Raw genomic sequence first — 17,484 nt, forward strand, 5'->3', positions numbered from 1 at the left:
GCTGATAATTAGAATCTGGTGTTTTAAGTAAAAAAGACATACAAAATGTGCAGGGCAGGGGTCCCGAGGGCTGGAATTGAGAACCACTGGTCTAGTTCAGGCTTCTTCAACCCATAAACTAGTGTTTATATTGGTAATTTTGTCATGAGGGAGAGGGGTCAAATATTTACAATTTAGAACAAGAATTTGATTTATGTGAAATTACAGCTATATCACAAATGCATGCAACAACAAACTAAAACAACATAATTCAACTAATATTTGATGTAAACAATACAAGAAACTTCTGAGAGATGTTTGTTTCCCACTCATGCTGCACTCCAAAAATTATTTTTGCTGCTTGTTCAAACGCCTTATTTAAAGTGAATCGAATCCTCACAATTCTTGAGTTATTTTGGGCAACTTAATAGTTTTATGTTCAATCCACTTAAATTTGAAAAAACAATTAAGGTAACTTAATTGGTTTGTAGCGGTTCATTCCACTGTGGTGACCCCTGATAAATAAGGGACAAAGCCAAAGGAAAAATAATTGGTTTGTGTTGGGACAACAAGAAGAAATTGTGTAGAACCCAAATATTTTAACAGTGCAGCTCCCGTCTTTATGTTTTCTATATGTTGTTAAGCAACATGAACAGATGCTGAATGGTGTGCATACTCTCATAGAAAACAATGTTAGAGTTCAAAAAGTCATGCCGATTTGTTGGAAACTCACAATAAAGTCATCACATATAGAGTAATTTAGCATTTTTGCAACCCTGTTACAACTTTTACATGTTAGGGTCCTTGACCTGGGGTTGGGGACCACTAAATTAGAAGATTTTGTTGTAATAGTGCTAACAGACAGCAGCATCTTCAGCACAAATACAGCTCTGTAATCTGTCGTTGTTGTTGTTATCAGTTATGTGATTCTACTTCTGGTCACATGATATTATGACGTCATTGTTTCCAAAAAAAGTGGGACATGGGATGGGACAATTGCCTTTAAAGTGTTGCATTGCCATCCTCATCCTAGTAGTTGACATGGAAAGAACAAATAACCACAGAAGGCAACGGTTTATGCTAATGCATGATATAGCGCCCCTTGTGGCAATGTTATGATTTGGGTTCAGGCATGTTTAAAAACGGGTGTTTTTCAGCGTTTTGCTTCTAATAGACGGGAAAGGTAGGAGTGTGTGTTATGTTGACATGATGTTGTGACAGTAAACGTGGAAAAGGCAGTCTGATGCTGTTCATTATTGGATTTTTTATTCTAGAAATTTCTTTTTGAGTTAATGGGTCCCTCTCCTTTTGAAGAGCAAGATGTTTTTATCCCTACACTGTAAAAAAATATACAATAAATTAGTTCTGACAGCGTATGTTTTTAATTCATGTAACTTATTAAACCAAGTTAATCATGTTCTAACTTAATTGTATAAGTTATGCAAGCTGTTTTAAGTAAGTTGAACATAAGTTCAATGGACTCATAAGGTTAATTTGATTCAGCTTAAAATTTTAAGGCAACCAGGATTTTTTACAGTGTACATTTTCACAGTATTTTAAACATTTTTTTTTTTTTTTAAAGGGGTTTACACCTTTATTGTGATAGGACAGTGGAGATTTAGAGACAGGAAAGTATGGGGACCAGAGATAGGGGAAGGGTCAGCAAAGGACCTCAAGCCAGAAATCGAACTCAGGTTGCCTCGAACACAGAGGTGCTATATGTCGACGCACTAACCACAAGGCTATTGGTGCCGACTTAAACATGTTTTACAATTAAACCTAAACCAAAAGCAGCCTTCATTGCTTCATTGCTTCATTGCTTCATTTACAACGGTAGTGTAAATTTTAACATGATTTAAATATTAATATTTAAAGATTAAAGATTTAAAGAGTAGTGTAGCAACATCAAACTTTAGGAATCTGCGTCTGAGACATTGTGTGCTGCTGTATTTACATTGCAGTTTGCACAGTTAATTTCAGGTCTTTCAATTTTCCTACAGCTTAGAACTGGATTTCAGCTTAGTGCTCATTACATGCAGGATATATAGCACAGACACTAATCTAAATTCCCAGACATCACCATATGTAACTGCCAGTGTAAATTTTACTTCATGAAGGAAATATTTTAGGTTGTAAAAAGCATACAAATATTAGGTGTGTATGAATCTAAAATGTGTGCATGAATCAAGTGTGTTATTATGTACCAAATATAACATTCCAAATTGAACTCATATTGTTATTTTTGGTTTTGTTTTTATTTCTTTTTCTAGTTTCTTTATATGTATATATCTTTTTTATTAAGAGTACAAAACATACAACATACAGTAAACACAATAAAAAACATACAATAAAAGCACCAGAACATTCAAAATAAAAGAAAAAAGGGAATGTATATAAACATATACGACAATTAGAATAATATTCATTCGTTCCTTCTTTCATTTTCTTTTCAGCTTAGTCCCTTTTAGAATAACATTGAAAATTTAATAATAATAATAATAGTTGGTGATGACAGCAACAGTAATAATGAAAGTAATAACAGTAATTATAATAGTGACATATAACGAAAAAAGTTTTAGTTTTAAACTCGTATTATAAAGTTCAACTTGAGTTCTGGATCATTTTTAAGAATGAGATCAAAGCTCTGTGGATTACAACAGCTTAACAGGGTGGCAGTACTTTTACACTCACACTGAGCAAACAGATCACTGTTTAAAAAAGCCTTGAGTAAGGAATGAGCTCTTTTTTATTTTTTCATTTGGCATGCTAAACAGCTAACCCCAAAACAGTCCGTCATTGTCTAGTTCACCTAATTAAGATGATTCCAGAATATTTGTAATGAAGTCAATGGATTTTGGGTCTAAAGGCATGCAAGCTGCGTGCAGGTCAATGTAAAGGGCGCCAGCTCATATTTAATTTAGCCTACTGATGGGCGTGACGGAAGCAGGCAGGTTTACTGGGAGGTCATGAACTTTAGATGCTGGAAAATGCGCAGTTTGTGGAATTTACCCTCCACACTCAACCAAGCAGTTGTAGTCCGTTAATGGAGTCATGTGGTCGACTGTAGTCAGTATAGAAATCAATTGCCCAACAAAAAGACTTTGCTGAAAAGTCAGTAATAATTTTCAGACGTCTCTGGAAGTGAAATCTATTTACCCCTTTTCTCTCATGGAAACCTAAACATCAAACTAAATTTAATTCAGAGATAGAGTTATGGGGTTGTTCAAATTGGGCGCACTATCAAATCTAGTAAATCACGATATTCATGCGTAATTAGACGCATTTTAGTTTAGTTTCGCTTTATTCGCGTGTGAAATTCACTACATAACAGATGCAAAATTGCTCCAGTTTTGTTGCAAAATGGCTTACATGGATTTTGTTGAGAGGGTGGCTGTGCTTTATGTGCTATTGAAGGTGGAAAAATGGCGCGGACTCGTTTGGCGCCTTGTGTGTTTCACCAACTTCTCAAGGAGCTGAGCCTAAATGACAGACACTACTAGAGCAAGCTCCTGATTGGTTAACGTGGTGTAAATTTTTGGCAAAGTTCATATTTTTAAACTCAAGCAATTCGTTCAAATAACACATCAAATGCCCCAAAACATTAAATTTGCACTGTGTCATTTGCTCCAATCACGTCATTTGCACCGTAATCTGCTCCGCAGAATATCTATCGCTTTCATAAACTTTTCCGCAGACTGTGCATACATATTTTCGCAATGTTCATCCAGATCTCATAATCGTTAATAATCATTAAAGATTATTATAATTTAAAACAGATTTTTGCGTTAGTTATACATATTTCACAGAAGACTGGACATTTAATTTAGTTTCAACAATAAAAATGAATTGTTTTGAAACATTCAGACAAAAATTGGCAAAGCTAACATTTTCAAAATGTTTTCCAAAGGATCAAACCAAACTTTTATTCGTTGTTTTCCCTAAAGTTTACATAACCAAGATGTTTTTTTTAATATTCATTAAAAAAATTATAATAATTTGAATGCTCATTGAATAAATTGTTTTGTTTTGTTTTGTTTTGTTTTGTTTTGTTTTGTTTTGTTTTGTTTTGTTTTGTTTTGTTTTGTTTTGTTTTTTTTGTTTTGTTTTTTGTTATGTGTTTTGTTTTGTTTTTCACTCACTTGATTTTGCTTCATTTCATTTCATTTTACTTAGTTTTGCTTCGTTTCCCTTCGTTTCATTTCATTTAGCTTTGTTTCGTTTTCATGTTTCATAGCATATTGAGTAGAGGGTGGAGTTTTATATGAGCTCCTTCTCTTCATCTTTTACTAGCAATAGATAGCCAGAGAGGATTGGTTTATTTATTCATGTATTTATTTTTTTGAAGATTAGTTTGCACTCATGAATCGTTTACTTCAGGAAAAGCAATCAAAAGCAAAAAAAAAGCTAACAAAGTAAATGTCGTTTATTTTTTTTATTTTATGTGGGAATATTAGCAAACATTATTAAAACATGTTTGTGTTAGCTGGGTATTGACAACAATGACTCAAAAGTACAAGCAAAAGAGGGAAGAACTGAGCAATAAAACCAAGTCCTTGGTTGTTGTAATTTGCCAGTTTTCAAAGACGTCCCTGTTAAATGTAAACAGTTTGAGGCGGTTTTTACAAGAGTCTGCTGCTACTTTAAAAGGGCTTTCTACATCTGTGGGGTTGAAGGGCTTCATCTTACCTTCTAATGGCCACTTTTTCTCCCGTGGTTTACGCAGGACAGCCTGCACCTGCTGGACTCCAGTGGGGTGCTGAGCGTCCACCTCTATACCGCCTGGCTGGAGCTCACTCATAAGGAGGTACTGTATCCAGTGACCTGTAGCGTAGCTCTGCGGTGGCGGTTAATCCTATCTCTACGGCCTCCAGGTCCACATTTACAAAGCGTCTCAGAATCCACAAGACTTTTTCAGGGTCAGTCCTGTGCTCCAGTAGATTGAGATAGAAGTGGGCAGCATTGGCAAAGTGCAAAAAAATATATATATTTAATTAACCCAAAGTTTGAGAAGCTTTGTGAATTCTGGTCCAGATCTTCTTTTCTGACTGTGTCTGTTCACTAGTTTACTAGTGTTTATGGGAATCGCATATACGGTAGGATTTTATCACTGGCCTCTGATTGTACTTTAAGGTGCTTTAAAATATATATTACAAATTCAAAATATGACGTAATATCAACTGAAAGCTGAAGACAGGGCAGGGTCTATTGAAGCATATTGTTGAGTGTTTGAGCTCAAGCGCATCAAGTGAAAGCAAATAAAGAAGCATCTTGAAGGGGCGGGGCATGTCTGATACAAGAGAGCATTTGATTGGTTAGAAGATTTGATCTGAAGCTGGAGTATGATGTCAAAAAAATGTTTATTCGTTTACTCTCACTGGCAGAACTGGGATGAAAACAAAATGCTATTGGCTTTTGTTTTTTTAAAAAGGGAGGGGCTACTGTATGCCCCACCCTTTGTCCATGTTTCAGTTACGATTATACCAAACATCGAGTAAAAAACATACATAACAATAAGACTTTACTGTACATATGTGATATCTTCAGCATGCTGGCTATTTGATATATCATTAGTAGGGCCAGACAGAATCTGCCGACATTTTTTGCTATTTCTGCTGAGAATTTATAAAAATTTATGCCGCATGATTTTAGGAGTATCTTAACTATCAAAAATCAACAAATAATAACTTTTTTTAAATTTAATGTTTACAATGCAAATCCAATTAGATCCACTTATTTGGTAAACAAAGCAAATCTATCATATAATATATCTACTGAAAGACAGAAAATGTTACTTCACAAACTGTAATGTACACAACTCATAGGAACATTTTAATAATATTATTATTAAATCACAATAATTTGGTGAAATTAATTTAATTAATTAATAAAATAAATTAATAAATAAATACATAGACTCAATGATGGGCTAAAAATCGGTGAAAATTGGCAGATTTCTGCGTGCACAGATTCAGTGTGGGCCTAATCATTAGTTACATTTATAGTGAAAAGTTAACGTGAGGTAAATTGTATTCCCTGTGTTCTATGAATACGTTTATTGTGAGACATAAAGGAAGTGATGGAGGTTTGTTCGCAATGGCAGTCTATATTTAGTTCAGTCACTCCAGCCCAAATGCGATTGACGTATTATGCGGCTTTTTTACATGTATTTTTATCATTATATTTCAGCTCTGGTGACCTCAGGAACAAGGTTTAGGTTATGTGTAGGAATATTGTGAAACCTTTCCCATATGGAAACCCAGCATGGGCTCCACCACATTGAAAGGTGTTGGGATAGCTAAAATGATTCAAATCGGGAAACAAGACAGGAGAGAGGATGAGACATGCACACACAGACACACACAGATGTCACACCCTGTAGAGGAAGGAAGAATGACATCATTACTCTCCATGTAGTCTTCGGCCTCTTTTTGCACTGCAAAAACAATATGCTTTTCTTAGCTTTTTTGCTCTTGTTTCTCGTCCAAATATCTGCAAATTCTTAAATCAAGAAGCATTTGTCTAATGGATAAGCTATAATGAGCCAAATTAAGTGACTTTTTTTTTTTAAAACAAGCAAAATAATACAAAAAATCTTAGCGAAAACAAGATAATTTTAGGTTGTTTTAAAGGAAAAACTCACTCAATTTGCACTTAATATTTATGAAAACAACACAATTTTTAGCTTCTCTTTACAAATGATTTTTGATTTAAGAATTTGTGGATATTTAAACTAGAAACAAAAGCATTTTCGCAATGTGATCTGTATGAAATTAGTAATGTATCTGAGAAAGTTACTTCACTGATATATGAAATTTTTTTTTTGAAGTTGAAGCGACCTGTAAAGTTTATTTGATTCAACTTAAAAATGTAAAGCAGCAGCCATTTTTACAGTGCACTGTAAAAAAAAGTTGACTCAACATAATTTTTTAAATAGATTATTTCTTTATGAGTTAAAGTCAATCACAGTGGGTTAAATGTTGAGTCAATTAACAAAAAATGTGCAGCAAGTTGCCTTACAAATTGAAGTTGACCCAACTTTTTTACAGTGCATTGTTTTAGAACACTGTAGAAAGTAATTAGTTGAATTTGCATAATTATCAAATTTAAGTCAACTTAACAGTTCCAAGTTACAATGTGTTTACTTACATTATTTATTTTTTTACATTACATTATTGATTTGAAACGATATATTCTATAACAATTAATATTTATGGAACGAAATCCGTAACATAGCAGACATAGTACTGGCAGTTTACTATCAAGCTTTTGTACTGTATTTTACAACCTTTATGACTATAAAAAATGTTAATAAAAGTAATTGTTTTCATCAAAAAGTTGTCATAGGAAAGATCAATGTCCCAATTCAATACCATAAATAAATAATACAGACGAAAAATAACCTGAATCGCAATATATGGAAAACTATTTTCCCTAATTTAGGGATATTTTTAGTGTGCTTCAAAAATGTGAATACTTAGAGAGCTTTATACAGTTATTATTTACATTTTTTATATAAAGTTTAAATATGTGTAAACAAAAATATGTTAAATGTGTAAATAACTCATTTCTAATAACTGATTTATTTTATCTTTGTCATTATGACAGTAAATAATATTTGACTATATATTTTTTAAGACACTTCTATACAGCTTAAAGTGACATTTAAAGGCTTAACTAGGTTAATTAGGTTAACTGGGCAGGTTAGGGTAATTAGGCAAGTTATTATTTAACGATGATTTGTTCAGTAGACTATCGAAAAAAAATACAGCTTACAGGGGCTAATAATTTTGACCTTAAAAAATTAAAAACTGTTTTTATTCTAGTCGAAATAAAACAAATAAGACTTTCTTCAGAAGAAATAATATTATCAGACATACTGTGAAAATTTCCTTGCTCTGTTAAACATCATTTGGAAAATAATTAAAAAAGAAAAAATAATTCAAAGGGGGTCTATTTATTCTGACATCAACTCCTCCAATCACTCACACTTAAACTCAAAGTTTAAGTTGTAGTCATCCAATGCTGTCTCAATTGTTCACGCAAAGCTTTTTTGTCATTTACTTTCAGTTACTGGTGAGATAATTAGTTCAGTGTATGAGGAGATTAGTAGTAAGTAAGTGTAAAGATGATGACATTCGTGTCAACGGATTTTTATCAAGAATGACTGCTAATTTCTATGAGTCGTAGGTCTTTTTCCGCCTGCTATTCAGCTGTCATTCACTCTAGAAAGCTCTCGGCGAAGGAATGCACTCCGGCTGAATGTACGATCGGGCCTGTTTTACTTCAGAACGGACCGTTATGACCCGCTCGCTCTTTTAATTGTTGCGTAGGTCAGATTCTGTGAAAATCTGGCTGCTTTGGGAACATTAATCAATGACTGTACTCATGAAAGTCCATATAGGCAAAGTTTCAAGGATTCCTTTCTGTTTTCTGTTATTTCCGTTATTTTCATTATGTCCGTTATTTATTTATTTATTTATTTATTTATTTATTTATTTATTTATTCATTTATTTATTCATTTATTTATTCATTTATTTATCCTTTCTTTTTCTTGTATTTATTTATTTATTTATTTATTTGTCCTTTCTTTTTTGTATTTATTTATTTATTTATTTATTTGTCCTTTCTTTTTTGTATTTATTTATTTATTTATTTATTTATTTATTTATTTATTTATTTATTTATTTATTTATTCATTTATTCATTTATTTATTCATTTATTTATTTATCCTTTCTTTTTCTTGTATTTATTTATTTATATATTTATTTATTTATTTATTCATTTATTTATTTATCCTTTCTTTTTCTTGTATTTATTTATTTATTTATTTATTTGATTATTTATTTATTTGTCCTTTCTTTTTTGTATTTATTTATTTATTTATTTATTTATTTATCCTTTCTTTTTCTTGTATTATTTATTTATTTATTTATCCTTTCTTTTTTGTATTTATTTATTTATTTATCCATTCCTTTTATTTATTTATTTTATTTTATTATTATTATTATTTTTTTTTTTTAAGTAAATTAGTTTAAATGAACATACCAGGATAAAAGTGCACCACACAGACATATTTAGGACAAAAATGAATAAAACACTACCATTGATAAAATCGCTATTTAAAAAATCATAACCTCTCAAAAATGTAATAATAATAATAAAAAGAATAATAATCATAATAATAGTAATAATAAAAATTGTGAAATTTTTATTTTATGTGAAATTTTATTTTAATACATTTAATTTAAAAAGTCATACAAAATTACTTTACTTTACACTTTTACAGTTATAAAATAGTAAACAATTATCCAAAATAAATAAATAAATAAAAGATGGGGTAAGATGGGTTAATGAAAATATTTGAACAATCATTTAAAGCAGTTTTCTTTATTAGCCAAAATCACTACAGTTCAGTTTTAATGTTTATTTATATCTTTAATATTTTACAGATTCCTTAATGCTTTAACTTTTAAATGAACTTTATGTGTACATTCAGAAAACATCTCACTTTTGTGTTACACATCAGGGGTTTCATATAACCCAGACTACTGTAAAGATATTTCTTTTCTTCAAATGACATGAATGTCTTCAGTAACCTGTTTGGTGAGAAAAAGTGGACAGCACCTGAAATGAGAGACGTCTTTGTACCCGCACACTTTTTTCCTCCTTAAAGGCGAGTTTGTTGGATTACGCACAGAACAAGGGACAAAAGCACACATCCATCCCATACAGTCTGGAGCACGGCCCAGCATTGATAAATGAGACGTGTTATTGAGACACAAGGCTTTAAAAGTGGTCCCCATGTCCCGTAGGCCAGCCGACAACACCGTGCTATGTGTATGTCCTCAGGCTGGGTGTGGGTATGTGTGAGTGTGTGTGTGTGTGTGTGTCAGTTTTCCTGAATTATTCACAGCTCTAGGTTTACACTGCTGGAGGGCGAGTGAGGTAATGCTGTTTGATAGCGAGGGAGATCAGCATGTGACAAAGACCTGTAGCACATTCACCATGATTGTACCATGACACCTGCTGCAAACACCACAAGAGCAGTAATGTGTTTATGTGTGACAAAATGAAACAAATATTAAATGCTGGGTTCCACACAAGTCCCAACACAAATTGATGAAGTTAACTTAAGTAGAGTGAACATAAAACAATTAAGTTATGCCCCCCACAAAATCCAAGAATTGTGCTGATTCAGATTATTTTAAATAAGTAGTTTGAACAAGCAGCAGAAATCATTTTGGATATCAAGCTAGATTTCTTGTATTGTAAAAGTTGGCAATTTGGCTTTGTTTTTCCTAAACACTCCTATGATGTGGAAAAAAATTAATAAATTAAATCTATCTATCTATCTATCTATCTATCTATCTATCTATCTATCTATCTATCTATCTATCTATCTATCTATCTATCTATCTATCTATCTATCTATCTATCTATCTATCTATCTATCTATCTATCTATCTATCTATATATATATATATATATATATATATATATATATATAAACACACAGTGCTCTACGTAAGTAAACCACCTACTGATCTCTTTTTTTAAACAATACACTCGAAAATGACTTTTGTTGCTTGTTCAAATTACACATTTAAAATTGAGCTAAAACTACACAATTCTTTGGATTTTGTTGATTAATAATCAATCTACCTAAATTAGTTTCTTTAACATAATGGATTTGTGTTGGGACAACAGGGGTGAATTAACCTTGCATTTGTTTTACAGTGTACCTTCTATATGATGATCTACAATATGATATTTGTGGATATACATTAGATTGATTCATTGATTAATTTATTTTTTTCGGCTTAGTCCCTTTATTAATCCATGGTCACCACAGCAGAATGAACCGCCAACTTATCCAGCACATGTTTTACGCAGCGGATGCCCTTCCAGCTGCAACACATCTCTGGGAAACATCCATACACACTTATTCACACTACGGACAATTTAGCTTACCCAATTCACCTGTACCGCATGTCTTTGGACTGTGGGGGAAACCGGAGTACCCAGAAGGAAACCCACACAAACGCGGGGAGAACATGCAAACTCCACACAGAAACGCCAACTGACCCAGTCGAGGCTCGAAGCACTGGACTTATTGCTGTGAGGCGACAATACTACCTACTGCGCCACCACGTTGCCCACATTAGATTGATCAGTACCAAAATGTTATCAAAATATATCAAATTAAATTGAATAACATAGAAAATACTCAAGGGAACCCTAAACAATATCACAGTTACATTTTGTAGTTTGTATTTATTTAAACTTTTTTTTTTGCAATACCTCATTTGAATTTAAATGCATTATATTTATATTTCTAAAATTGTTGTTTGACCACATTATTATTTTAATAAATATAAATGTACCAAAATATATTGTCTATATTTCTAGAGAAATAGAAAATGACCTTAATATTTATCGTTTGTTAAAAATAGTGAATAGCCAGTTAGATCTTTACAATAAAGTAAACGAATTACAGCAATATTCTTCATGTCTAAAGTTTTAAATATTTTATATTTGGTCTTATTTTATTCACCCTAGTCTTCTTGTTCAAGCCGGTGCAGCCACTTATCCACTTTCATTAAAAACAGCTTGTTATGCTGCTTGATGTTGCAAACTGATATTTTCTTATTATATGATTCTGCTTTGTGTGTAAAATCATGCAAGCACTTGTTTGTAGAGCAAGTAGTTTGACCGTTTTCTGTGGTTTATTATTCCTAGTCATTTCTCCCATAGGCAAATGAATCGGAAGTTCTAAAACAATCGCAAAAACGGGCGGACTTTTGCGTTGAAGAATAAGGTCAATATAGTATTTCTAGATCTACATTTTGTCTGTTTTTACTTCTTATTACTTCATTTTCTTTTTGGCGTAGTCTCTTTATTAATCAGTGGTCGCCACAGCGGAATGAACCACCAACTTATCCAGCATATGTTTTACGCAGTGGATGTCCTTCCAGCTGCAACCAAACACCCATACACACTCTCTCACACACATACATGATGGCTGATTCAGCTTAGTCAATTTACCTATAGGGCATGTCTTTGGACTTGTGGGGGAAACCGGAGCACCCCGATAAGACACACATGAACATTAGCAGAACATTGAAACTACACACAGAAATGCAAACTGACCCAGCCAGGACTCGAACCGGCAACCTTCTTGCTATGAGGTGATCATGCTACCCACTGTGCCACCGTGACACCTTGCTTCTTATTATACTCAATAATTTCAATTTTATGTTATTTAGGTTTTTAAGGTTGTATGATCATTTCACTGCATATCATAGTGTGTATGTGACAAATTATGTTTTTTAAAATACATAATTCAAAACCATATTACTGTACATTCACATTTCTGAATGAGTCATTAATTTCTGAAGAACTGATTATTGAGATGATTCACTGAACCTTTTGAACTGAAAGATTTTCTTCACTGTAAAATAAATATTTAGATATTTACATTAAAATATCTTTATTTCTTGATATATTTATGTAGCGTATTTAGATATTAAAGGAGCTATATTGATTGATGTGACACAAACAACATGTTAAAAATTACATTATTTACATTTATTAATTTACTTACTGAAACCTTTTTTTCAACAATAATCACAACTAACTGCTCTGGTTACGAGCCGGATCATTGATAATGTGAACCTCAGAATAAGGCAAAACCAACAGGCTAATGTGTGTAAATAAATGGCATTCAAATTACAGTGTTATTTTGGAAAGTGTTCACAAATTTGAATCAATCATTTCATCCCTATTTACTAATATTCCAATGTTCACTTAATATTGCATACATTGGATTTGTTCATAGTATCGCCCGGTCCTTTTGACCTCACGCTCACACTCACATCTCAGAGAAAGTTGTCAGGCCTTAAAATATTTCACAGCTAATGGTGTAAGGTGTAAGACGACTCTGTCATCAGCTCTTTCGTGTTGTTTTCACAGTTTTGAGCGTAACCCAATCCGTTGATTGACATTCTGCTCTAATCCCTCATAACACAGTTGTCTTCTAGTTTAACTGACAGGCCAGTGCCAGCAATGCTGGATTTATCTGGAAGCTGAGAACTTTTAGCCGAGCCGTGCAACCGCTACTGTCAAACCTGAGCTCTGTTTGCCCCTCTGGGGAAAACATGAGCCATTTAGTGCCGTTTATAGCCATGTTCTCCTGTACTGACTTGTGTTAGCATTAGCAGTCCATGTTTTGGAGGTAGACCTGAGGCGCACTCACCTATCTGTGATGGATTCCTACTGTTTGTGCTTGTAGTACACTGAATGGGCTGAACGGTACATGTCCAGAATGTGAAACTTTAGATTCCTCCTCAGAGCACAAATGCTGATGTTACTCTTAAGATCCCTGTAAATGAGCTATCAAATACCCAAACATTTCAAGACTAAGTTCCTCATATTTAATTATAACTTTTTATTGATATTGCTGATGGGTCAGGGATCAAAACAAAGCTTCAGTAATCTGTAAACTATGGCGAGATGTGGTTTATTCATGTTTCAAGCAATGAATGCTTTTATTTTTGTTTAGTTTAGTCTGTCATTTTATTTTCAGGCACAAATTTTGCTATTAATAAATCATTAACTGTGACTTTTAGTTTAATAAACTCATAATCCGCTGCTTGTAAATAGTTACAAAGGTAGTAGTTGGGTTTAGGTATTAGGTAGGATTAGGGATGTAGAAAAAAGACCATGCAGAATATGTACTTTATAAGTACTAATAAACAGACAAAATGTAATAAGCTACTAAATAATAGTGAGAATTGGTCCTTAAACTAAAGTGTTACAAAAGCATTATCTCTAAACCAGAATAACATGGAGACATGGGAGTAAGAAGCAACCTTGTGACTATTAAATGATGACATTTCCTTTAGAAAACGACCTTTTTCTTTATTTCTATTTTTAATAACATTTTGGTTTGTCTGTTGATTGCTTTTTTAACATTTCATTTAGTTTTAAACCATCTTTTACCCTAGAATTGAACAAAATGTACAAATGCACAAGAAGAGGCAAATTTACATCTGGTGGCGCAGATGATGGGGAATGCGCAATGCCTTTAAAGCAATGTACACAATCACAATCAGTATACACAAGTCTTCAACTCAAGCTGACAATTCATATAAAAAACATCCTGTGAGGAATCTAGAGATAGTGATGGATGCTTCAGTGGATAGCAATGCTTCATGTCTGGTGTGAACAAAGCATGATGCTTTTATATTTAAATAACCTTCATTGTAATATAATAATAATAATAATAATAATAATAATAATGGTAATAGGCGGTTCATTCCACTGTGGCAACCCCTGATAAATTAGGGACTGAGCTGAAAGAAATTGAATTAATAGTTCTAAATTATACACTTTATAAAATACCTTGACCTCACTTTAATCATAATACGATTTTAAAATTGAACAATGTTCTATTATGTTTTTAGTACAAACAATGTTTTCTTTATATTGTGCTTAATAAAACGCAATAAATTCTCAGCAAATATAAATACATAAAAGCAAAGAAAAAAGATAAGAACAGAAATTAAATATGAAAACAAAACAATTAGAAAACAAATATATATATATATATATATATTTATATATATATATATATATATATATATATATATATATATATATATATATATATATATATATAAACATCCTTAGTTTTAGTGCAGTCTGGTTGATCCAGAGAGGAGCTTTAAGTATTAGTCTAAATCATCGTAATTATTTCAGAATAAAAAAATAACGATTTTTTTAGCAACTCTTCTCTTAGATTTTCCATAGTGAACTAAAGGTTTGAGCGTGTCTTTCTGTCTGACCTCATCCTCTGTCGGGAACTGTTGGGATCAAGTGTGTTGCCATGGCTGCAACAAACCCTCTTCGTCCCTAGAGATCAGTGTGCAGAGGTGATGGGAGTTTTCAACACTCCAGAGGGAAAACCCAAGCTGGAGGCCTCTTTTTAAAGCACCAGTGCACTACAAATGAAAAATTAGATACCGTTTATTCACTCTTGTGCTGTTTCTTTTCCATGAAGTAAGAATGAGGTTTTTCAAAAACACCAAACTGATCAGTTCAACTAAAATGTAGTTTCTTTTTCACTCATAATACTTTGCTGTTAAAACTGGATGATGTAGGGTGTGTAATGAGAAAGTCTTTTATTTTTTTTTAAGGATTTTGTGTACAGAGATCAACATTGTTAAAAAAGCCCAGATTGACAAATACAGTCCTGTAGTTCACCTGTTTATTTTTTATTTTTTAGAAACCATGCTTACAACACTGTTTAGTCTATTTCCTGATATTGATGTCAAAACATGCTCATTTGCATATCTAGCTCTGAGCATGTCATTTGTTTATCAGATGTCATGTGAAATAAATCATTTAAAAAAACAAAGAAGGTTCTGCAATGTGCGTGGGAAATTTACGCCGCATATATTATCCTCTTGTACAGATACAGATTAAGCATTTTGATTGTAGCTCTTCTGCTGTAAGAGACAAGAACATATTTATCATTCTTTGGGTCAAGAAAGCATCTGGGTTTGTGGTATATTTTCTCCTCCCTTTCTGCTAAATGGCTGCTCTGTCTGGATGCACTTCAAAAGCAGGTTCATTCATTTACAGGCTGGTTTACAGTTTGTGTAAGTAGCAAAAATCTGTCATGATCATGTGCTCAAGCTATTCCTGACCTATCTTTGATAAAGGAAATGGTTTATTGGGTTTATGTGTGCACGAATGCACTCAAAATATGTTGTTTTTGCAGTTTACACAGAGACTTGAAAACATGCTGCTAAAGGGATTGGTTTTAGATTACAAATGGAACCGTTTCTAATGGTTGTTTTGGGTTCTTATTTTTTAATTTGTTGTATTTTTTTAATTTTGACCTGAAGACCTATTTATTTAAAGGGACATTCATCCAAAAATTGGAAATTCTGCCATTGTTTACTCGTCCTGTACTTCTGCCAAACCTTTATGAGTTTCTTTTTGAGTAAATTCACAAATTGAGGTAGAGTGAACTATCCTTTTAAAGGGTTAGAAAACGAAAAACCTTGTAATCATTTTCAACATTCTAAACACATATTTGAATTATAAATCAAATGTTTAGGCCAGCCAGAGACTAGCTAAGTAAATTAAAAAAAGTTCAAGTTGATTTCACTAAATTATTACCCAGAAATGAGAGAGTGCTCCTTTAACAAATTAATGCACAACAAAAACTGTAAAGAAGCGTGGCATACAATGTATGCTCTGCACCTTGCTATAATGTCGGTGTTTTAAAAATTGTGCATTTTATTGACGACAACAGAAAAAAAAGAACAGTGTGTGTATTTCTACAGTGCAAAAACGCTTCGGTGGACACGCAAGATATCATGTTATTTTTACAATTCACAAAAACAGGATTACGCAAATCAGATTATGATACAAACACACCTACGACTTCACAGGTCATCCAATAAACAGAATTATTATCAGGCATAAAGATATAGTAATCACATTTTGTTGATCAGCATATGCACAGTATTCAGTGAAAAACAATTCTCAAAAATTGTACATGGTTGGCACATATAATGAGCCATATTTTTATTGGATTATTATTGCTGATTGCAGGTATTAGTACTGATTTATTGTTTATTTAGAGCTTTATTTGTACTCTAATGTCTAATTTAAAGAGACTGTTCAACCAAAAATGAAACTCCTGTCATAATTTACCCACCAAGTAGTTGTGTCAGACCTTTGTGAGTTTCTTTCTTCTATCAAACACAAAATAAGATATTTTGAAAAATGTTGGAAACTCATTGACTTCCATAGGATTAAATTAATTTACTGTTAGATCTGTGAGAAACCCACATTTTAACATCCGGGCTGATTCACCACATTCTCTGCCAAGAAGCAGATCCCACATCTACTCTGCTGGGAGTAAATCACCTGCATTAGCTGATTTAGATCACATAGGGGAAAGCTGTGGATGAACATCAATGCAAAAAAATAAATCTCACTTTTAACACTCTTGATTCATAGTGAAACCTGCACGCAGTGTTTTAAAGCACAGATGGATGTTGAGGAAGCAGCCTGAGGTGGAAAACAAACACAAGTAGACACCTGCCTGTGTCAGAAGCTGCAGGACGCGTGGTATGCAGCCAGACGCTCAGCATATTGAGATATCTATATATTGAGATAGCTAATATGTTTTTTTCTGAAGCAGTTTGACAGGAAACCGTACTGTTATCTGTGTGAAGTGGATGTTTCTGATTTGCCAGGAAGCCTAAACCTCCAGATCTGGAGCTACAACCAACACATGCTTTGCTGGTGTGTTTACCTTTTCCTTCAGAGAAAGAAAAGAGCAAAAGTCGATTATCAAGTTCAAAGCAAGATTAGTAATATTTAGGTTAATAGGTTTTCGCCATCAAACATTAAGCATCAGCTGTTTGAATTCCAAAGTTTTGTTTCATAAGTTGTTGTTATTTGTGTTGAACTATTTATTTAT

The 17,484-nt window shown here is 32.8% G+C and overlaps 1 protein-coding gene across 7 annotated transcripts in view; it reads left to right on the forward strand.

The window, feature by feature from the left end:
* celsr1a (cadherin EGF LAG seven-pass G-type receptor 1a) overlaps nt 1-17,484 on the forward strand; it is a 141,293-nt gene that overhangs the window by 69,073 nt on the left and 54,736 nt on the right. For 4 of the 7 annotated variants that reach the window (XM_056455434.1, XM_056455433.1, XM_056455436.1 and 1 more), the window contains exon 6: nt 4,703-4,783. The exons of the other annotated variants lie outside the window; for them this stretch is intronic. In XM_056455434.1, the coding sequence (XP_056311409.1) occupies nt 4,703-4,783 (81 nt within the window). The remainder of the gene's footprint in view (nt 1-4,702; nt 4,784-17,484) is intronic. 7 annotated transcript variants of the gene reach the window in all.

Source organism: Danio aesculapii, chromosome 4 (assembly GCF_903798145.1).
Source record: "Danio aesculapii chromosome 4, fDanAes4.1, whole genome shotgun sequence".
Classification (NCBI taxonomy): Eukaryota; Metazoa; Chordata; class Actinopteri; order Cypriniformes; family Danionidae; genus Danio; species Danio aesculapii.